The sequence below is a fragment of the Anarrhichthys ocellatus genome, unplaced genomic scaffold (assembly GCF_004355925.1).
Source record: "Anarrhichthys ocellatus isolate YVR2014 unplaced genomic scaffold, GSC_Weel_1.0 scaffold5, whole genome shotgun sequence".
In the NCBI taxonomy this organism is placed as follows: Eukaryota; Metazoa; Chordata; class Actinopteri; order Perciformes; family Anarhichadidae; genus Anarrhichthys; species Anarrhichthys ocellatus.
In genome coordinates, this window is record NW_022280035.1 from 9,523,387 (window position 1) to 9,547,869 (window position 24,483).

The 24,483-nt window shown below is 40.1% G+C and overlaps 1 protein-coding gene across 2 annotated transcripts in view; it reads right to left on the reverse strand.

The window, feature by feature from the left end:
- cacna2d3a (calcium channel, voltage-dependent, alpha 2/delta subunit 3a) overlaps positions 1-24,483 on the reverse strand; it is a 106,181-nt gene that overhangs the window by 50,937 nt on the left and 30,761 nt on the right. For both annotated transcript variants that reach the window (XM_031845534.1, XM_031845533.1), the window contains exons 4-10: positions 23,926-23,985; positions 11,588-11,750; positions 7,601-7,732; positions 6,349-6,560; positions 5,275-5,349; positions 1,821-1,910; positions 1,115-1,228 (exon numbers count right to left, since the gene is read on the reverse strand). In XM_031845534.1, coding sequence (XP_031701394.1) covers positions 1,115-1,228; positions 1,821-1,910; positions 5,275-5,349; positions 6,349-6,560; positions 7,601-7,732; positions 11,588-11,750; positions 23,926-23,985 — 846 coding nt within the window. The remainder of the gene's footprint in view (positions 1-1,114; positions 1,229-1,820; positions 1,911-5,274; positions 5,350-6,348; positions 6,561-7,600; positions 7,733-11,587; positions 11,751-23,925; positions 23,986-24,483) is intronic.

The window sequence follows — 24,483 nt, forward strand, 5'->3', positions numbered from 1 at the left end:
AGAGAGAGAGAGAGAGAGAGAGAGAGAGAGAGAGAGAGAGAGAGAGACTGGAGAGAGTGACAGAGACCGAAGACTTCTATTATCAGCGGGGCTTCTTCTAAATGGAACTATCTAGCCTTGTCCCCTCTCCGCTCACTGCTGCTCAGCCTTGAGGCAGGAGTGGGGGTCGGGGTGCGGGGGTGCGAACATTTTCAAACACCAGACACACACAAAAACATGACAATACAAGAGTGTCATTTATGGTAACAACTTGGCACTCATAACAATGCATAGAAACGTATGGTCAAACAGATTTAAGATTAAAACTGGCTAATAACGTGTGTTAAAAGACTTGGAGGTGACAATGGAGGTATTCATATGCATGTACATACAGGGTGTGTTAAGGGTGTATTCATCTACCATTGCCCTTGGTACGGTACTTTATCCTTAAAAAGAACATGACCTAACTGTAACCCTTTTTCTTCCCCTCTTTCCTCCATTTCATGTTCTGTCAGAAGAGCACCACAATTACTTGCAGGGCAGCAGAGAGACAGCTCAGTCCTCAGAGACAGGGCCATACTTAACTTCAACACCTCTGAAAGGACTTCCGACTGGGTCGGCTCAGTACTTTCTGCTTGTCAAAAACGTTCTCTCACAACTCAGATAAATATTAATACTTGGCAAAAACATGCTCTGAATTGTGACAACAACAAAAAAAATGTATGTATCAATTTGAGGAACAGTGATCGTGCTTGCCTTTCTCTTTTTGTATTTTAGAATAATTGTATCATTTGTAATCAATATAAAACTATCATCCCACTCACTATGTTTATTGATGTATTTAAGAGATCCGTTACCTTCGGTTTCCCTTTCAAAATAATGTGAAATGGGTCTCGTCCTAATCTCACATTTTCTGACAGCTGATTCTCAACAGCGACTTTAAAGAGTCATTCATAGCCACAGGAGGGCATTAGTCCACTTCTCTCCATCCTCATCCTCCATTGGAATACCAGTTCATGAAGTTGTGAACAAGGCGTAATGGGAAATTGAGCTCAGCTGACCTCACTTTACCACTTTTGTGGAGTTGCTATTGTACAATAATGTGATGAGTGTGTTTGTGTGTTTCATACACTACCTTCCTCTCTGGCCAGTTGTACTTGGCAAAGATGGGATCATATGTGTCCACTGCCCCATCGGTCACCAACATAATGGCCTGGCTACATTCACTACCCCTCCCAGTCTCGTTGAACTGGAGACAGAGAGAGGGAGAGGGAGAGGGACGCTAATGTAGTTGAACGACAACAAAAAATAGATCCCCTCCATTTCGTAATAAAACCAGTTAAAAATCGACTTTTACGCTTACCAAACATTTCATGTAGTCACTTCCCATTAGAGAATGTAATGTCTCTACATGACTTACCTTCACATCATGGAAGCTAAATGTGTTATAAACGCTATGCACACGAGCTACGAGGACATCTACCTTAAGAGTGTATTACCTCAATAAATTGCCGTGAACAAAATGGAGACATTTATTGTAGTGTATAATTAAATAGATACATGTTTTTGAAATATGAGCCTTTAGAATGAGAAGGTAAATGTGTGTGTGTGTTTTTTGCATGTTTGATTAATTACTTGTTCATAATGAGGAGATGTCAAGCCAGTAACTTGAGTCATCAAGTGCCTTGTTTACTTGGTTTTTGCATGATTCTGTTGAGCTGTTTGCTATTAATTACAGCGCGCTAATTAATTTTGTGCATGACACTGTTTCTTTTCTGTGTGTATATGCATGTGCATGAGATGCGTCAGGAGGGTTTATCACGCATGAGTGTATTACTTACATCACCGAGAAGATTGAAGGCTTCAGTCAGAGCTATATCTAACATGCCAATGCCTTTAGCAAACAGCTTGTCGAGGTGCTCCCGAAAATGCTGGGAAAATAAAGTTTGGGAGAAGAACATTATGATCACGGTGACAAGAATCCAGAACAAGAGTAAAAAAACACAGAGGGAGGAAAAATTGGAGGTCATTATTGATTTTTGGAAAGAAAAAAAAAGAGAGACAAAACGGGATAGTGCTCATAACACTGAGCTTGGTTTACCGTCATCTGCGTGTGAACAGACATTGCACCAATGGTCTAATGGGATCCTTAACTGAAACCTGAGCCGCTTTTTGTTGCAAACTGCAACATTATCATGGAGGGAAATTTCACATATTGCCTGAAAGAACCCAAATTACCTGTTTTCCCTCCACCTCCTAATAGGAGGTTCTTGGCTGATGACCGTTCAGTCTTGTGCGTTGGAAAGTGTGTGCATCGGTGTGCCTGTTCTCCGGCAATTAATGATGAGTGTTAATGTTGTGAGCAACCTAACAGGTCTCATGCGCATGTCTCATTATTTGCAACAGCCTGGAGGCAAAACCCACACACACACACACACACACACACACACACACACACATACAGATGGACACAGCACATTTTCAAATTGAATCTATTCATAGCTGTTTAGATCCAATTGTTGGCATTTCGAAAATTTCCTGTTGACTCTGGCTCTATCCAGCTACCTGTAAAAAAACATTTCCACCTATGGACGTCAGCAACCCTCTGACACACTTCTACAGTCTATTATCAATTTCAAACGAGGTATCACATACAACATATAACAATTTTAAGGTCTGGGAACACCCAAAATCTACACCACACCTAAATCATCATCTTCCAAGCGTCTTATTTTTCTACACTTTTCCTTTCACTCACTCTACATTCATCTCCTCTAGTCCTTTGCTTCTCTCTGATGGGAGGAGAAAAGTCTCTCAACACACAGTGGGGGGCCCAAGCAGCATACGGCCATATTAGAGCCTGCTCACTTGGGAGCACACATACACACACACACACACACACACACACACACAGAGACGTGTGCACCAGCAACACACAAATACATAAGTGCACAAAAACAACCTCCAGCGTCCCCGACAATACCCCCATATGGCAAAAAGACACAACCTTTCCTTTGATGTGGAAAAAAAGGTAAATCATTTCTGACAAAGGCTGTACCCTGGAGCATGGCACATTTTACCTACCATGTGAGTGTGTATGTATGTGAGTTAAGACTGAAGTGACTTGTCTCAGCACATTGAGGTACGTTCAATCCCTGGTGCAGCAGTGTACTTAAGTTGGCAGATTCAGAAAGTGTGTTTGTGAGTGTATGTGTGTGTGTGTGTGTGTGTGTGTGTGTGTGTGTGTGTGTGTGTGTTTCTGTGTGTAGTTGATGCTGAATGTGCCCAAGCTTTTGTGCTGCACCACACGGCTCTGAAATGTACATTGGACATCGAACCCTTCAATGCTTCAGACACCTTTTACACTCAACAATGATCACAGCAGTCAGCTTAACGAAGCCTGGCTACAGTGACATAAATGAATGAACAAAATGTCTTTAATTGCAGCTTGCTGAAGCCTAAGGTTTTGATTTGTATGGCAAGTTATTCATCTCAACATGGGTGCAGGTGCAATTCTAATAAATGTATGAAAGAAAAGAAGAAAAAAAAGAGTTGTTTTGCTGAGAAAAAATAGTGAGCACTGTGTGGTGATATGAGTAGGACAGATAATCAACAGACTATTAAAGTGAAGTCAGATTCAACCCCATTCAACAACTTCCTGCCCATTAAGAATGGATTTGGAAATGTACAGGTTAACAGACGTCTAGGTTACGACTGCGCTAATTTAGTCGCAAAGTAAGTTAAGTTTGGACATGTCAGCTCAAAATATTCTCATTGAAATACTGCTAAATCAATGGCTATACCTATGGTGTTGTCTCAAAAATGTTTTAACCAGATTCAGGCTCTTCTAACCCAGACCTTGTTGTCTGGGTCTGTTTGAGCTGTAAATTAAACATTCATTCTTATTGCTGACTTTCTTTCTACTTTATTCAGTTAGTTACTGCATCTTTGATATAACTAGAGCAAACTTCTTCAGCTGTGTCTAAGCCCAACAACTGTTCAATAGAGATAATGTTGAAAATCATCAGTGTTTACCTTGAAGGCTTTAGAAATTAGCCTGGAACTACTGCACATGTGAGTAATAAGAAGACAGGATGGATTATGGCTTCTTCAGGTGCTTGGTAAAAAGTCAAATTAGACAAATAACTACTCATGTTAATATAGCCAAACGAATGTGTGTCCCATGGAAGCTTGACAACAGGTATTTATGAAGCAGTTGAAGTTTGGGTATGAAATAACAGATTTTGGGAAGACAGATGAGTAAGTTTAAGTCTCCAGTGTGACAGTCACTTCCTGCCCCCAGCTGAAGTAAAATACATTAGCTTTATCTACTTGTACAGACTGCATTCCCCTCTTAGCTGGCTGACTCACACAACATTAAACTACCATCTGGAGTTAAACACATAATGCTAATCCATATGCATAAGTATACGCTTACTTAGAAAGAAACAGAAATCAACTCAAACACCAGCAGGCACCCACGCACAGATGTGAACCACATAATTGCATGTGGTCCATGGAAAGTAGTCCATATACAGCTGCTTCCCAATGGTTAGGTCCTGACTAGAGTTAATAGAGGTCATTACATTTAATTGCATTTTGAAATTGAATTTTGAAATTGAATTTTAAGGATTAAAGACACAATTTTGTAGGCAACAGGGAGGAGCAGCGACTCAGAAAAGAAGGAAGGAATCACGCCACAGTAATTGCAAGGATTCTCATGAGCCATCTTAATGAAAATGTCCTGTACGAACAGCCTGATCAGTGTACACACACATAAACACAGATATACAGACATTACCCAAACATTCCCACTCCCTGCCTCAGGAAAAGTCAAACCATAATTAAAAGAGTACTCCAATTTAATATTGCACTCCTATCAGACTGTCGGGGAAACGTCTTAAAAACAATGCAGCAGAACTGGAAATGTCTTATTTTCTATTTCACGGATACCTCAAACTTGTCAAAACATGGCGCCTCCATTACCCACAATGCACAATTTGGTCAGAAAATCAGGTGTGTTATGCTAGCAGCAGCTAATGTAGCCTCAAGCAAAGATGAGGAGAGGGCTCCAGAGGTCTGGTGACCCCAGTTCACAGAGAGTTTATCCACAAGCAGGCTGAATAACAGGTCACACGCACCCTAACTCACACACATGCCAGATAGACCATACATAAGGTACAATATGTCAGTGACATCTTTTTATATTAATGTGCAATGTGTGTAATATACAAGAAATCATCAATGATTTCTGTTTAACAGGAGAAAACAAAAGACAAGCAACGAAAGACTCACATCTTTGTTGGTGACATCAGCTTGGACCAGAGTTCCATTTAGGCACGGCTCCACATAATGCAATTCCTCATTGTACTAAAAGAATACAAAAGGAATAATCAATCTTTTTTTGTCACTTTAAATGTGCTGTCTATACAGAAATGTTTGATCTAATTTTTAAAAATTCCAAATGTGAAGATGTTAGGAACTTTACTCATCTTGATGAAAAGCACACACACATGCACACACTGTACAGTGCACAATGTACCCAGTGCCTGCCATTCTGTGATAAAAACTCATCATTTAATGCATGAGTATGAATTAGACTTCAAAGTTCAAGAAAGGGAATGGAATTGTGTTCCTTCACATCCAGCATTCTGCCATAATGTGTGTGTGGGCATATGCGTGTGTGTGTCTGTCTTTGTGTGTATGTATACACTGTAGCATGAAACACATTCTCACGACACAAGTGAGACTTTACTCTCATTGCAGATACTTAACATATACGAACTGTTACACAACTGTGTGTCTTCTATGGGAGAAATCCCTTCATGTGTATAGAAGGAAACAAGGGAAAAATAGCACAAATAAAAAGAAGAAAGAAGAAACAGATTCAAAATGACGGATCCTTTTAAAGAGTTTCGGAAAAACAATATGTTTCTATCTGATTGTCTAAATTCTATTTTGCTTTATTTTTCAAAAGAATAATTTTCAAAATAACATGATTAGGATAACGAATGATAATGAAGACTTTGTTTTGCGGAGAAAGAGAATGGGGGCTGGCAGACTAGCTACTTTTTGATGTGAAATAGCATCAGACACACATGTGCAAGTGCATGGCCACGCACGCACACACGATAACACGATGCGATAAACAATAGCTTGGGTGCCTGAGGCGGGATTCAATCACAACTGTCTCTTTTGCAATTCAAATCTCCATTCAGCCGACTGCTAATTGGTTGTGAGCGTGACAGGAAAGAAAGCTGATTTGTTACAGGGTTTCCTCTGATCTGAGGAGGAGAGGATGTGGGCCTGTGTGTGCGTCGATACCACCCCCCCCACACAACAGCTGTGTGCACATCTGTATGGACTTACGGCGATGATGTTAAAAAAGTCGTCGTCTCCAAGAGTGTCCAGTATGGAGGATACCGTCTGCCTGGCGATGGTCAGCCTGAGGCCTTTCATACTCCCACTGACATCCACCAGGATGACCACATTCTTGGGAGAGGTGGCAGCCTGGATGTACCACTTCCGGTTACGACAGTCAAAAGCTATGACCCCGTGTTCATCCGGCTTCCACTTGATCCCTTGAAGTGAAAAAATAAACGACAAACTGAAAAAGTGCTGGAGTTAAATAATTTGTACCAAAGAAGAACAAACTGTTACCTTGGCTGAAAGAGAAAAAGGTGGCCTGAGAAAGTGTTCTTTGAGCCCTTAAAGGCTTTCTGCTAATGCACTTTTTCCGTCACAATAGATTTTCTCTAAAACATTAAACATCTCTTTTTTCAAAACTACCTCCGCACCTACAGTAAAATACATATTTTTTCACTTACTTCTAGTGGTAGTTGGCCATGCAGTTAGAGATTAGACATTTCTGCTGCCACCCCAATACAATTGAGGTGAATGTAGTGCCCAGAGCATCGGAAAATTACACTGAAATATTCAACAGAAGCATCTCGTTGTATAAAATCTTCCCATGTCAGAATTACATTAAATAACCCACAAAACGCACTGTTTTCACAGAGGCCATTACTTTGTAAATTTGGTGAACTTTAGGAATAGAATAGAATGAATTTAGAGTCTTCATGCAGCAGTGACTTTGGAGGCCTCCAGGTCAGAAAACTCACAATGGACCGTGAAGGTTGCCTTTTGATAGCCAGAGCTTGCACAGAGTATATATTATATATTAAAAAACACTTGTATGCAGATGCAAAAGGTCAAAAGATAAAAATAAGAAAGAGAAGAATCATTACCACTGATTTTACCATATTATGTGCCTCATATAATATTATTATATTCACTAATTTCCATTCAATAGGTGACTTCTCATTATTATGCTATTCCTGGTCTTATTTCTTCCACTTCACCTGAAAATGTCAATTTTTCACCCACTCTCTAATCTTTACAAAATCTCTCACCTGCCTCTCTTTACCCCCCGCTCTCTTCTTCTCTCTACTCTTCCTCTCTCTCACCCCGCAAGCCTCCAGTCTCTAGCTGTCAGTCAATGAAGCTCCCCATACACCCCCGTTCTGGTTTAGGGAGACAGCGACTTAATTACAAACACACACATAAACACACGGCCACTACCCCAACGCCGCTACCCCCTCACAAACAAACACACACTTACCTGGGTACTGCCTGAAAAAGCCTTTGGCACTGCCAAAATACTGCCATATGAGGGACGGGTCTCTCTCAAAGTTATCCACAAATACTTTATTCAATGCCTCAGACCAGTACACTCCATTAACGATTGCAGAGTCTAAGAATGAAAGGGAATAAAGAAGGAGAGACAACGTGTTGAGAGGAAAGAAACGGAAGCATTTGAGTAAAAAGATGGTGTTACAGCCCAGGAGGTTGGGACAGGTATTCCCTAGTGCCTGCTCAACCACTCATAATACATTGCACCTCCACAGATCACTATCAGGGCCTATTTATTACAAAGAGATACAGGGAAAGTGTTTGCTGTAAAACAGGGTGAAAAGATGAGAGAAGAGAAAAAGAATTACAGAGATAAAAGAGAATAGGAACAGGAGAGACCGTCGGCCATTCCACAAAGACAAAATGCAGTAACCACATGTTTGAGTAATAATTGAGTTAAGAGCTGAATCTGACTTTGTGATATCTGTGAATATAAAAGTATCATGCAATAGAAATGTATACTTTCTGTGAAAACTGCATTCTGGCTTTGTAATTACCGCTCAGACTACAACAACTGCACTGAGGCTGAGTAATATCTTTTACACCCACCATTGCTCTTAAAGTACTGTTTGCCAGTGATAGCTGGCCAACTAGACAGCTAAAGCAAAAGAGTTAAATAAAAGCCGTTGATTTGTTCTTAGCTGTTGTCTACCAACGTCCAAAAATATCCATTTTGATGAGCTGTAATTCAGTTTCCTTTTCCCACATAACTTGATGAGAGAGCAGCTAAATCCAATCATGATGAAAAAAAAGATAACTCCTGCTAAAGTTAACTAGCTTAGCAGCTCTTAATAGCTGCCATTTAAGCTTATGACTCCAGTGGCTCATGTGCATCTACACAATATGTGCGATAGCGCTTGCTTATAATTCTCACTAAACTGATTGTGATACATTGTGGGGCATATCCAATCATTGAAATTGATTTCATTTTACAGGCTGCAAGAGTCAATAATGTAACTGGTCTGCGATCGGGCAACCAAACTGATTACAGCTGCTTACAACCACAACTTTGATTAGTTCAAAAGCGGAGCGGGGAAGATGGAAGCAGAAATGGACGAGCAGACAGACAGACACAATCATACAGTAAGGCACACAGATAAAAGCCTTTAGAGAGAGATAATAAAGAAAGCCGGGAAGGCAGATGGAAAGGCAGGCAGAAAATGACTGAGAGACAGTCAGACAGACATGTACCTAATGGACAGAGAGAGAAAGGAAAGCAGATAACAGATTTCCCATCATCTCCTATGCTGGCAACATTGTTCTGCTGTCAACAGTCATGCCAATAAGCCATGATTGAATTAGTCCACTGGAAGCTAGGACACTAAAGCCCTCTCTGGATAGTAAACACCCGTCCACCTCGGTGGAGTGGAGTGGAGAGGAGGCTGGATTTGATCCAGGCCCCATTTACACAACAATACAGTCACTTCTGGTGCAGTTTGAGTGTCTATTACAATCTGAACTCATGTCATGATGAGGGAGAGAGTATGGGCTTTCTCCCTAAGCATTCATTTAAATTCATCTCAACTAATGCTTTCCTCAATTCAATCTGATCAAAGCAGCTCCCAGAATTTTGTATAATCAAATGTTCACTTGTACTCAAGATTGAAAAGGAGAACTGTGTGGGTTACCCACTACACCAGTCAGAGTGATCTGAGATGAAATCAACTTCACTTTAACAGGTTACTTATGATGATTAGGGAGGAGGTAAATGGAGCGAGGAAGTAGGATTGGGTGGTGTCGAGGTATTACAGTTTATGATAAGGTATGATTTTTAGTTCTGTCAAAAATACAGACCCTTATTCTATTACACTAATACAGAGATACTCAACTGATGTGATTAGGTTGTGTGCTACATGTGTGAAAGGGCAACTCTGGACAATGTTCGGACCTGATTCATATGAAAAACGGCTTTAGACACTGTTGGAAAAACTTAAATAATGTTTTTGTTTAGCCACTGTAATCTAAGAAACTGGTTCCATAAAGTCTGTGTATGAACCAATCTTCACACAAGCTTTCTCAGCTGTGTTCTTCATGAAGTGTCTTAGTTGTCTTTCTTAATGGCTATCTCATCTGTTTGTTTTCTTGTGACCGGGCGTCAAGGGTTGATAGTAAATCTGTTGTGTTCACGTCAGTATATACGTAGGCTGATTAGCAACCATGACGTCTTCCGAGATTAGGATTAGATGACCCTTGACAGAACGAATTATCAAAGAAACGGATCCAAATGATGTCCAGACTTTATGCAAATCATTCTGTTCAAATGCACTTGTGTGTTATCCTCAGTATATATGTCAGAGACTCAGAGACAGACCTTTGAGCAGCCTTGATGCATAACCTGTTTGTGTTTCCTTCTTGCAAGAATAAATGTCCTGTTTAATGATTTTTACATTGGTGTCGAGTAAACGTTTCTAACAGACACATAGCATTGTATGCTAGACAATGTTGTACATGCTACAATGACTTGTGTCACCAGCAGCTCTTCTTTTATGTTTTTTTTCTTCTTTTTTTTACACAAATACCGTCACATTACGTATACCTCATTGAAATGTCAAAATGCAAGAGGAAGCATGAGTATAAAAGTAAGTGCATGGACATTAGAGTGTATCGATTTGCTGCAAACGTGCACATGGCTTCACTGTGTACATGGTACATTTTCCTGTCATGTAGCCTCATAAAGTATGATGGTGTGGGTTGTGTTTTGGTTGGAAGTGAGTTTGGAAGATGGATGTTTGATGTGGTGTGTTCCTCATGCGATTAATCTCAGGGGGCATGCAGCTCTCTGCTAACATGGACTTAAACTCCAATTCATCACCTTTCCCACCAAACTATTTATGACCTGCACAGGCTATACAGCCAGACCGTCAGCAGCATAAAAAACGAGAGGACATTTTGAACGAGAGTGACTAGCTCATGCACGTAGGGAGGGTTTCAGAAACAAGGACGGTATTAGACAAAGAATAGAGCATCCTCTCGCAGCTGCACTGATCAATCTGATACATTCAAGCACAGATTACAGTTAGATTACTCCGTAACAATAATAGTTCGATCGGAAATCCTTTTCCCATGTCAAGCGTCTCAGTCTGTTTTTGCAGAACTGTGATACTTTGCCCACCAACGATCTCCCTGCAGTCCCAGCCAACACATCCACATTATCACTACCGGTGAACAAAGCCTGCAGATCTAAAATTATTAAAGCTCTGTGTGTGTGTGTGTGTGTGTGTGTGTGTGTGTGTGTGTACGCGCAATTCTACTCATTTGCCTGTGAATCAAATCAAAATTACTCTTCCTCTCCCTGTGTCGGCCTGCCAGCCTCACTCTCCTAGCCCTTTCATTCAATTTCTTTCCATTTCATTCACTTGCCTCCTGTCACTCTCACTTGCTTTTTCTCTTTTTTCCACCTAGCTGTAATTAATCTGTTGCTCAGACCTTCCATCAGTCTGACTTAACCTACTTTCGTTCTCATTTGTTCTATCCCTCATTTCCTCTCTCCCTTTGTCTTTCTCTCTTTATAATATATATATATACACACACACACACACACACACACACACACATACATCATTTCTTTGCCTCTGGTAGCTGGGTTAAGTCGACATGACATTCACTCTGTCCACTGAGCATTGCACAAGGCCATCACTTTATGGGTTGGTAAATTAGCCGAACGTCTGATTATTTAACTTCTAATTAAGTCAGTGTGTGGTAGGGATGATCCAAAGAGTTACAGTTAATGAACTCAAATCCTCCTCCAGTCACAGGCGTCCATCCACGTGCACCAGCACACTAACTTGTTGGATTATATCTGAAAAAATTCAGCAAAAATACATGTTCCTGAAAGGCTAAGATGTACGTGGTATGTTATGGTGATGATTAACGTGTTTTTGACACCTTTATCATAAAGTAGAGGTACTGAACATACCTTTGTTATACATGTTGGTGGGCACCTGGACCACGCTGAGACTGAGGTTGACTGACAGGTTGTTAAAGTGGTCATTGGGTTGCAGGATGAATTCTCCTCCGAGCTCTACGCTGTTCCCTTCCTCGTCCACCTCATTGATCAACACCGCATTGAAGTATTCATACTGACGATAAGAAGAGAGAGAAAGAGAGACAGTTATGACATTTCAGATACAATATACTCCTAAATACTGAAGTTTACTGAGTATTTCATTTAGAATTATGTATCTTACATTCAATATGTCCTACTTGCTGAGTCATGTTATCACTTCATAGAATGGCTGGGTCACTAAAGTGCTGAGTCAGAGAGTAATTTGCGTACTGAGGTAACCTGAAACCCTGGATCATCCCAGACGTGCATGATGTTACAACGGAAAGCTGCTGAGTTGACAGATCTCTCCTCAGCTTGCACACTCCCTTCCTAGCCAGATGCTGCATGTGGTGCTCTGCCTCCACTGTATTTTTAGTACTGCGCATACTGTGGAGACTATTAATAAATCATAGAGCATGATAAATATAGAGCTCATGGCTCCCTGCATCCTTAAGGCTCTGAAGTCTGAGGTACCACACAGGGGCAAAGCCTGCCAAGACTATAGCCGATGCAGAACAATAGACAACAAAGAGATAAAGGTCCTGAATCAATCATTTGACATTTTAGAATAAAAACCCCAAGGTACACATATTGTTGTACGTTTATTTGTTTTTTAATTTCACTTTGATGACATCGGGAATCTGAACCAGGTCTCAATGCACTTCACTGAAATGTGCATTAAACTGATCATGAATAAGGGCTACACAGTGGTGGTGTAGTAGCAAGCACTGTCGCCTCACAGCAAGAGGGGGAATGTGAGCGTGAATGGTCGTCTGTCATATGTATCAGTGCTGCAATAGTCTGGCCAGGGTGTACCCTGCCTTCGCCCAACGTCTGCTGGGATCGGCTCCAGCCCTGAAAACGATAAGCGGTTATAGATAACGGATGGACGGATGATCATGAATACATCATTATTATATTCGACATAATTTCACTTATGTAGGTGGTTAGGATAACAAGTGAACAACCTTTCTTATAAAAACATATTTTACTGTTCTTACTGTCAGTAGCAATGGCAGCAGCAGCGGTTTCATCCATTGTCCAGGTGAATGGTGGTGATTACATGGCTTAAGGCCACATTGATTTCTCTTGTAATGACCAAGAGAATATGAGACATATTATATTGTATTGTCACTTCGGTGGACTCTTTCCTCTGTATGACAAAAGTAACCCTCCCTATCACCCTGCCTACAGTTTTCTAGCACCAGTAACCTTCACTTTGGCAAAATCTTTCCAGCTCCTCTTGAGGAACACCATCATCGCCTCTGCCCGGTGCAAAACCCAGATAAAGCCATCAAATAGGCTGGCAAAAGCAGGGCCTATCATTGTAATTAATCAGGCCTGATTAGGCTTATTAGCCTTTTATCAAGGGGAGCACTGCCATTTGAAGGTGAGGGAGCACAGTGTTGCATATTTCTGCCTATATTTTCCCTCCTTCTTCTTCTTCTTCTTCTGTTTCACTTGCCTCTTTCCATTCCTCTCAACTTGAAATACAATATGATTTCAAAAGCCGTTTGTGTGTGATGAGTGACAAAACAAAACAAAATACTCATTCTAAAAATGAGCAGGTTGGGAAATGCCAAAGAGTACAGAGTCATAGTGAGACTCAATAGATAAACACAAAATGTGTTTTGCTGTGTTGATTTGCAGAACCACTTCAACCTCGTGTTTTTAAGGAAAAACAGAACAATTATCAAACAAGTATGTGAGAGTGAAATTTAATAATTTCAATTTGCAAGTGAAGAGAATGAGAGGAAGTCAGTGAAAAAGAGAAGAAGCAAAGACAGGAGACACAAGAGCAAGAGGAGAGAGGGGAAGAAAGGACAAAAGATAGATAATAGGCATAGCACTGGACAGGAAGATAGGATAAGATGGGAAAAGACAAGACAAGACAAGACAGACAAGGACGATATGATACAATAGGATAGGATATAATACAATAAGGCAAAAAGACAGAAAAGGAAACGATAGGACTGGACAAAAAGAAAGGACAGAAAAGGACAACAAGAGGCTAGAAACGGGGGTCAAACGGCTGCGTATGTGACATATCTGGATACTTAAAAGCAGCTTTAGTCACATTTTTGTACCGACAATGGATCACATGACACTACTTGTGTGTGTGAGAAGATTATGCTCATAGTGATGCACAGATAATCATCATACTCTGCAGTTCTCCTCAGAGTATTATAGCTTCTTTTAGCTAGTTTTCTGGCCTACAACCGCACTGTTCTGGTTCATTCTCACTGCTCTCAAGGCATATTTTTGGAAGTTGTCTTGAAAAAAAACGGCTCCACTGTAAGCTACTTGTCGAGCATCAAACGGCAAACAGACACAGTTAATGAATGGCTGGTGAACATATTGGAGTATTTGTTATCTGAGGATACAAATATTTCCCTCAAGAGTTAATGGAGACCAAAAACAGAGAACAGTGAGTATTAGACTTATATTTGCCAACACGACCCCAAATGAACGGTAACGTTGCTCTGTATCATCTGAATGGGTAAACAGGCAACTGCTTGCTAACAAGTTTGCCATATCAACTTTAAAGGGGATAACATTCCATGTTTGTGTTCAAATCTTATGAGATCAAGCAAGCACCTTGAACTGTGATCAGAAAAGTGAGTGTCTCGTGACTTAGAATCTGGTGAGGTTGCAGCAATGACGACCTTCAGGCAGTGGGAAACTCTGGCACTGTTCCTCAATGCAGAGAATTGCTTATGTGTCCTATTCACCGGTGTTTAGCTTCCTCTGCACCTGACCTCCCTACCGCTGGCAACTGATTCTTTATTCCCTGCCAAAGAGGGCCACAGCATCCAGAGCCAGCCATAATCAAAAAATACACAAATGACAATCATGCAAATTGTACAGAATCAGTACCCTTCAACTGAAAATGTGCCCTTTAGCAGTGGTGGAAAGTAACTAAGTGCATATGCTTAACTATTGTACTTAAATATTAAGGTATTTGTACTTTATTTGAGTATTTCCATTTTATTCTACTTTGTACTTCTACTCTACATACATGTTGGAAACCAATGGACCTACTTTACTTTACACCACTACATTCATTTGACATTAGTTACCAGCTACTTTGCAAATTCAGATAATTAATACAAAATATAAATCAAGTAATAATTGATGTGTTTTTATAGCGTCAACTACCCAGCAGCATATGAAGTTGCTAAATTGGCCCCACCTGTGCTGTACACACTAACACATCAATAATTAAATTCCAATGATATATATTTTTTTCTTACATTGACCATTCTGCATAATGAGCACTTTTACTTTCAGTGCTTTAAGTATATTTTGATGCTAATCCTTATGTACCTTTACTGAAGTAGTATTTTGAATCCAGGACTTACATTGTGTATTTCTACACTGTGGTATTGTTAAGTTTACGTATGTAATGATCTACCAGTACTTCTTCCATCTCTGCCCTTTAGTACTTCTTACCTATAATTGCTCAATTGGTTTTAAGATTTTATTCATTCTTCATTTTTTTGGCTAATTTTGAAAAGCACAAATAACCTCCCTGTAAACGGTGTAACGAGTGAAATGGAGCTACAGGAAGTTGCAGAAGTTGTCAGACTTGCTTGTTGGAAACAGAATAACTTCCACTGCAGAGGGACAAATTATTCTCAATTTGACCTCAACCTAACAGAGTAAGTGAAAATTAGTATACTTAAAAATGGGTTTGTACAAGATGTACACGCACAGACTACGACACACACACACACTCACACTCACATGGTAAACAGAGGCAGAGCCAACTGCACCTGCAGCAGACAAGGGCCCATTGCGTCTTCACTCTGTTCTCTTTCTGCCATTGTCTTATTAGTACCTGTTCTATTATTCTCCCTCTCACTTTCTCTGTCTCACCCACCCAATGTGATTTATCCCTTTCCTTTTCTGGCTCAGCCTGTTTCCTTCTACCTATTGTTTTACTGGCTGTATGCAATCCTCATCAAGCTCCTCACCACCCTCTGTCTCACCCAGGGATTCAACACGGATGTGCTCTCTCATGCAAACAGCTCTCATTAGCACGGTTTGACTACGATCAGCTCTATATATGAGACTATTGTTGCAATTGCTTGGTTGTCTCTGTCTAGTCAACCCTTTATATGCGTTTGTGTCTTCCATCTTGCTGGCTTTGCTCCATCTTTCCTCTCTGTCTGTACGATAGATGGATCAGGAAAACGAGATAAACCTCAATTCCTAAATAAAAGCAATTTCCAACAATGGTTGCTTTTTTCTTTGTTCAAATGCAGACAGTAGAATAGCTCCAAAGTTAATTTGTAAAACATGTTAAAAAACAACAACAAAAAGAACACATGCATGTGTGTACAATGTTGTGTATGTATACACATACACACACACACAGAGACAGAAAGGAAACGTCATGAGAGCTGTTAAAAGTATAGAGAATATCAAGTCAAGTAAAAAAATAAAACAAACAACTGAGTTTGCTAATAGACTTATTTAAATTCACAGTATGTGGCCTTTCATTTTGATTAAAATTGCACCCATCAGCTTTTGAGTTTCAATAGTGTGGGAGTGAGTGTGGGTGTGTGAATGGTGGCAGGGGCAAACCATGGTGTGTATATGTGTGTGTGTTAGCATCTGTGTGTGCTCCCCTGAGGCTCTGTGTACAGAGTGTGTAACATTGTGTGTGTGTGTGTGTGTGTGTGTGTGTGTGTCCAAGTGTGGGTGTATGTGTTGAGTAAGTCAATTATGCCATTCCAGCATTGCAGTGAAGGAGTGCCCAGCGCCACTAATGCAGTCCCTGATCCTGGTGTCAACAACCTGATCTTTAACGTTGCAGTGCATTACAGTACGCTGAGAGATCGTACATGTACCATCAGCACCCACTCACTCACTCAGTGTGGTAGAGACAGAGAGGGAGAGGACGAGGACGGGTTACTGGAGGTAAACAGTGGAGCATATTTCAGTTCTACTTCAAAACATACAGTAGGCCCAAAGGATGGATAGATTTAAGGTGGTATATGTACCATTTTAACATCAAAATGTCACTGCTGCGTTAACACAATACAACAATTGATCATAAATTGTAATTACATCATTATCATATAATTTAATATTCGTCAGGTTTTCCACTACTTTTGTATATTTTCTTTATTACTCTCTTTTAAATTCATTCTAGCTATTTCTTTTATGTAAAGCACTTTTGATGCTTTTTTAAAATAATATATCTTATGTTAATGTAGGTTGATTACATTAAATTGCAAGTAAAACACTTTGAAACAGCCACAGTAGGAAGTATGCTACATAAAAAAACCTGCTTCACTTCCTCTGTGGATATACATTTCACTGTTTTTGATCATAATGTGTTTGTGAGTGCTGAGTGAGACTTGTGTAAGAGGGTATAACAGTGAAACACACACTTAATGTTGATTTTAAATACTCCTATTTACCTGCAATCATTGAGTTGAGTGGCTATTGTTGATTTCAAGCTGGTGCACAATGTCAATGCGCAGTTATATTAAAGCTAGGCTAGGAAGTTTATATTAGAAACATTTTTTGTTACATTTGTTAAAGTTCTCTTTACATCCCGACAGTAATCAATAAATCAAATGCCCTGACTAAAAAGGAATTCAATCTATTTGTATCTCTCGCAGGACTGGTATATGCCGTTCCAAGGCCTTAGATATGAAGGCAAAAATTGTGGTCGTCAGTCACACTAATATGAAAAAGACACAGGCACTGCATTAAAAGTAAGGGCAGTGGGCAAGAGTCCTGTTTGCCTTACAGAGGAGCACCTATACAGCTAAGCATCCTATGTATACTGCTCCCTATATACAGGGATGGGTCAAATGCAGAAGGCAAATTTCGTGTATGTGTATATGTATATGACAATAAAAATGGTTTCTTATGGTTTCTTTCTTCTGGTTTCTATGTTCACCCAGTCATGCATATACAGTGTGTGACCCACATGCACATGCTCACGAACAAATAAAAACACTCCTGTTGATTTTGATAAGTACTCTTGCTGCACAGTGAGTCAACAGTCTCGAGGGGAAGATAGAGAGAGCGAGGCAGAGAGGAGACCTCATGAGTAGTGTGGGGTTGACTGTGACGCTCCACCCTCTGGTGTTCACTTTTAACTCTCAGCTCCACTTCGACTCTACTCTATTCACCCACCTCCTTACTCTCTTTCTTCACAGTTGGGAAATGGGGAGACACCCCTCCCAGAGTGTGGAAATGTGACTGGAAAACAACCAGCGGGCAGAGATACAGGTAATCAGGGAGTAAACAAGTCAGAAGATTGAGTAAATAACTTGGAGGGAAGGTCAAGTAAGGGTTCATATGCTGTGCTTAAAGTCCTTCATGCATCTTAAACTTTGTGTCCACCCACTCTAAGAAATACATGACTAAAATCTACAGCAGCCAAGTGAGGCTATAGTGCACCTAAAACAATTCTGCAGAAGAGTGTGCGTGTGTGAGGGAGTAAGGAAAAAATGTTATCAGTGGTATAAACTGTGATTAATGCAGAATTGTCTTTTTGATATTCGAAGTAATACTTAATGACTTAATTACTGAGAAACTATAATTGTTGAAATAACCTTAAGAAGTATGTTGGTAAGAAACAAGTTAAATTCCATAAGCTCTATCCACCACATCTCTGTGTAAGCAGCCAGTGTTGGGGTTTACTGCATGTCAGTCAATCCAAAAATAACATAGCGAATTCTTGTTTTATTTCACCTTCCACCACCTTCCTACTGATTTTATTTTGTTCTGATTCTTGCTGCTTGAAACACATTCTGTGATCTAGGCATTGGTGCAATAACATGATAAGCAAATGGTACAGTGTATGGGAATATGTTTCTTATTATCTCTCAGATAGATAAAATATATCTTTCTTCTGAAACTGATTCTTTCAAAGAAGCTTTCCGGAGGCTTGTCAACATCAATGTTTCTAGGTAGCACCCTATCTCTTTGTAGGGAACCTTTTTGAACCCTTTTCTCTAAGATTATAGATGACGGTACCTTGAAATGCTGTGTGGAGATCTGGAGTTGGCGACCAGTATGTGTGACGTATTTGTGCATTATACGTTGGACAGTGAAGACCAACTCTTGAATAAATTGCTTAAAAATCCCATCTTCACATCACTGGCCATGCATGCCACAGGACAGTGAGGATACCTGGATATGCAGACACACAAACTCAGGTCAAATATTTTTTTCCAGTAATAAGAAGAGCAAATTGGCAAATCAACAAGCATGTGGCCACCTCTCTGCACTCTATGGTAATACCCTAGACAGGGGTGTATGAGAACAAAGGAGAGGGAGAAAAAGATTAAGCATTTCTCTCCCAATGCTTGCTCCAGACTGGGGCTACATTTTTAGTCAACATCATTGGCAATTGGCTGTTTGTCTCCAACCTCCAAGGAAGGATTTCATTGGCTGCAGAGGGCATGGGAGACTGCTCTCTGCTTTCCTATTTACAGTACATGAGCAGTGCGGGTAAAAGAGCAAGGGAGGAAAATCGCAGCAGATTACCGTGCCAATTTCACATGGACGCAGAAGAGCTCTGGAAAGGATAGATAAGGAAATTCCTATCAAACCGCTGCCAGACAAATATGTATCCAATAGCAAAAAAACACGCAAACATTTTATAATAAACCCCCGAATACTGATGGAGGAGGTTTCACCCTACAGCGTGGATGTGGTATTTTTAGCGCAGCTGGTGATAATTACCATCTATTCACCATGTTCTGCAGTAAAAGGCACTTTTTGAAATGCCACCATGAGAGCTGTACAGATACAGGCAAACACACAAACACCTACACAGGTGTACACATACAGCCCTCACAAACATGTACATGCATATTCATATTCATGCATGACATGTAAATAGCACCAAAAACCACCAAAGCAGTTTGTGATCGCAGCTAAAGCTAAAGCTCAAACGTTTAATTTTATGCTCAAGCAATTCAAACCCAATTAGCAATGAAAAATAATGGGTGGGACATAATGTACCAAGTGGTGCTGAAAAACCAGCTTAACTAAGGATAAATAACAACACGCACACACACACATATAGCGAAGACAATCAGTTATTATAACTACGATGGCCGAGCTGGTGAAGCAGGGATTAATTTGTGGCGGATGTTGGAACATGATGCGGAACCTCCCACATTTATTTGTCCAGGGACTATCAAGATCTTTCTATCCATTTTCTACAAAATGTGATGCAAGGAGTTCTACCATTCCCTTATTTCCCATTGATGTTACTTGTTAACCGCTTAAATCAGCAGAACTTTATCTTTCAGACCCTAAACACGCCAAACTCGTTTCAGTGGATCAGCAGCGTGGCCAAGATGAAGAGGGAGAGAATGGATTTTGTAAAAAATGAAAAAGCTAAGCACATACGTATGTTTTTTCTTAGCAGTATGTGCTGATAATGACTGATTGAGGGGTTATGTGTAGTGGGACCGGTACAGTAATATGAAAAAGACAAAAGTGATGATGAGTGATGCGGACAAGTGGTTTCTGAATATTTTGTCATATTATTACTAAGGACTTGTTGTTAAAAAAGTATGCATTTGAGTGGTGTGCTTAAATGAGTGTGACTAATGAAAACCTGTACTGTGGTCCTCTGTCCACTATAAGGGCTCTGTGGTTATACCGTACGTTCCCTGACTTGTTTTGCTCTCTGTACCCAACCCAGGAACTCTGTATTGTGAGTTTTCCAGGTTCAGAAATTAAGCTCTGTAATGAAGTAAGACTGCATCATACACCAACTGCATCTGCTATTACATTAATCTCTGATTAGATTAGATTCTATTACTGTGGTCACACACCATGCTAACAAGCATCTGGCCGGTACATGTAATTGTCATTATCGTGTTCATTTTTGTCCTCCTTCTCTTCCAACTTCATTACCCCACATTTTTGGTATACTACATATATATATAAAACAGTTATTTAAAAATAATATCTCTTATGGAGATATTTTGGCTTGATAATGGCGTCTCACTCTGTCTTAGGTATTGTGAGACCCTTCATTATACTATAGGCTCTCTATCAGCCATTATCAGCTCTGGAGCTGTGTCATTAAAGCTGAAACAAAGAAACACTCACTTCGCTGGGCTCATCTCATCTTCTCCGCCAAGTAATTACTGGCATAAAGCACCGCTGTGAGCCCACACAATGTTACTGCCCCTAAAGCGGCATATGAAAACAAAAACACACAGACAAATGTCCACAAATGACACACATGACAAACACAAGTACATATCTATGAAGGCAGTTTTGTTTACATGCAACAACATCAACAAACACACATATGTGCAGACAAAGTAAGATGCATGAAACTATATAGTACACTCCGAATAATACATGTACAGGGAACTATATATATTCATGTACTCCACTTGCATGGGTAGTTGCAACAGGCGAAAACTCACAATTTACTTTTCACTGAGGAACCCATTGTTATATTGTAGTGTGTGTTAAGTTGAATGAGAGTCTGGACAACCGAGTGAGTGGGTGATAGTCTACACTCGTCCCAGCCCAAACAATAGCTGGAAATTTGCTAATAAACATATACAAAGTAATCTTGTGATAAAACGTGGCAATTTTCTTTACAGGCTGATCTCCCGGTGTAGCTGTAGCTTCAGCTGGTGATATACAAGTTCCAGAATGGTGTTCAGACCCAGAGTGTACTTGTTGCAATCAGCTGTGGGTGATTGTGCAAGTGAAGCAAACAGGATTGTCAGACAGTAGAAAGAGAGACAGATTTTTTTTCAATTGAAGAATAGCACACATTCTCAAAATATATTTTTGTGTGACTATGTTGAATTATGGTCTACAGTTGGATATTTTCTGTGCCAAATTGTCTTGACAGAAGCACTTGCTGATTTGTATGAGCTTAAACTCTATGTTAGGAACAGCAGCTGAATTTATTTCTTACATCGAACACCACAGTTGCAGCAAATCTCAATAGATTATTATTACATCAATGTGAAGTTGCGTTATCTATAAGCCTGAAGCTTCTTTTTTTACATCATCTATTAATCTGTTATTTTTGATTAGTTTATTGGGAAAAAAAACCAGGATGTATGTTTGGAGTTTTTGCTTAGAAAATGGGTTAATTTTCAGTCGATTAACTGTTATCTATGTTAGATAATAAAAATAATGCACCATCCAAACAAAAAAAGTCAAGCCTTGCTCCTCTTTAAAGCCTTTTTTAAGTCTTACAGTGTTTCCTTTAAAGTATGGAGGAGGAAATTAAAGAGATCAAGTTTACCAGAAAAGGAAGGAAAGGGGTACTATGAGAGGAACATTCAGAACTGGACAGCAGTCAGTGGTTACATTTAGTAATTGATCCATCTTAGTGGCCCATGAAAGCAGAAAACCACAGGGTATTCTCTGTAATGTCTTAAAGAGCTGACAGAGTAAACACATACTCACCGCCACAGGCAGAAACACAAGCACACATAACACTCACGCCACAGACTTTATAAGTAGTTTAGCAGCAAATGCTCCCAAGTCGGCTTAGCATCACATTTCCTTTTTAACACTCAAGTTTCTTCTGCTGCTCCTCCTACTTTAATAAACTCTGTTCTGAGATGTGCATGATGCGCAGCAAACTCAGGCGAAAACATTACAAGTGCACTGTCTCCCTCTCTCTGGCTCACACACATATACACACACACACGCACACACAGACACACAAACACTACAAAGCTGCACTCTAAAAATCAAAGCTGCTCAAATGGATTTGAGGCTGAACCATGAGAGCGGAGGCTGGGTCTGGGGGTGTGTATGCTGATATGATTAGCGAAATGCATTCGCCCAAGTCTGCAGAACTGAGGGTGGAACTCCCAGGGAGTAGTTTAAAATTTTTGAGTTTTTGAGTAGGAAAATGACAGTGATATAATACCATAATAATTTGGGGTTTATGTTTCAGACTCAATATGTGTGTCACTGAGTAAATTCTGTCAAAAACATGAGGATTAATTGCTTCTCCTCTGACAAAATACATTAGATGCTTCCCAAATACAATTTAATCTTTAGATATTATTATTATACATCTGTAGGTGCAATCATGATGATTGCACCTAACATCCTAACATCATCTGATGGGGTAGAGTACAGTCCAACATGAACTAACAGACACATTTAAGCTACTGCACAAACACTGCATACTTTATTATCTATCCCATTCAGTATTTAGAGATAAATTCATGTTTAGGGGTTAATCTGTTTGTGTCATCAATCCTCGAATTTACAAAACTTTTTTGGCACACACTGACAATGCACATCAAACTGATCATCAAAGCGCTGATCGCAGAGCGGTAACTGTGTGAGCTGTGTTAAACATTAAAGCGGGGGGTTCTTTAGGATCTGTGCAAAAAGCATCCACCGCCTTCCAGTGCTTTGTAAAATCCAGATGCTAATAGCTAATTCTACACGCTGAGCTAACAGGGAGGCTTCTTCCTTAGCATATCAAACACATTACTTTTGCGATTTGTGCAGTTTATGGCATGAAAAAAAACTCTTGATCTCCTCATGAGCTCTAAGTCACTGTGATTTGTTTTCTACCCCCCTGCATGCGTGGACATCTCACTGATGACTTTGTTTAGAAACCTTAGTCTGTTTGCTAGAACTGGCTCAATATAATATCTCATTGTCTATGATTTTGTTCAGTTATCCACAAAATGTAAAAATCATTCAACAAGATGGACCCATAAATCCACAGTAAGTGATCACTAACAGATGTCGGAGAGTGGGGTGGATTTTTTCTTTGTTCAATTAAAAAAAAAAGTGTATATAATATTCTTTGTATGCATGTTTGTTTGCTCATGTGGGAATGTGAACACCAGACGGTGTGACTGTGGCAGACAGAGACGTATGCTGACAAAATGATTATAGAGAGATGTGGAGAAACACACACTTTTAAAAGAGAAAAGACTGTTAAGCCTAGTCAAGCGAAACAGACTGCAGAACGAGATTCCTAATGCCTTTTCTCTCTGCCTCTGCTCTGTTGTGTTTACAGGGGCCGTTGCCATTCGCTGAACCTTTTGTCTCACTGGGGTCCAATCACAGAAGCACTGGCCTCTGAAGGAGAAATTATTTTCTGCATGATTTAATTAATGAGCTTACAAGAACAGGGAATGAACATCTTGATTGTAATAATGTGTGTGCGTGTTGTCAGAATATACTGTAGCTCCATACACACATACCTGCAGGTCTGGATCCTCCTCATGCTGCAGGTGGGCTTCCTCTGCCGCTTCCACCAGTCTCTGCAAGAGGGGAGGAGGGAAAAAAACTGTTAGTATGAAAGATAATTGATTAGTGGGTCAAATAATTATAGTCTCAGCCTATAATTATTAACAGCCCAACATAAAGTAGCTTTATGACTGGCTTTACAAGTACCCCTTAGCACTGGAGCAACACAGCAAGCCCTCAGGACAGACAAACACACAAACACACACACACACACACACACACATAAATAAATATACAGATAGCAGACAGACATTTGGCCAGCTCTGAAAAGAGGCTATTTTCCTAAATGGTTCAGTAGTAGAGGTAATGACTGCCTCGGGTTCTTTGGACACTACCACAACAAACTCTATCACCAGTTCATGCTGTTTAAAACATGCAGTCTCTCTTTTTTTCTCTCTCTCTCTCTCATACACTCAACAACACACAAACTCACTCTATTGTCACCCTCTTGTTGCTATTGTCTGCTGTGTGTGTGTGTGTGTGTGTGTGTGTGTGTGTGTGTGTGTGTGTGT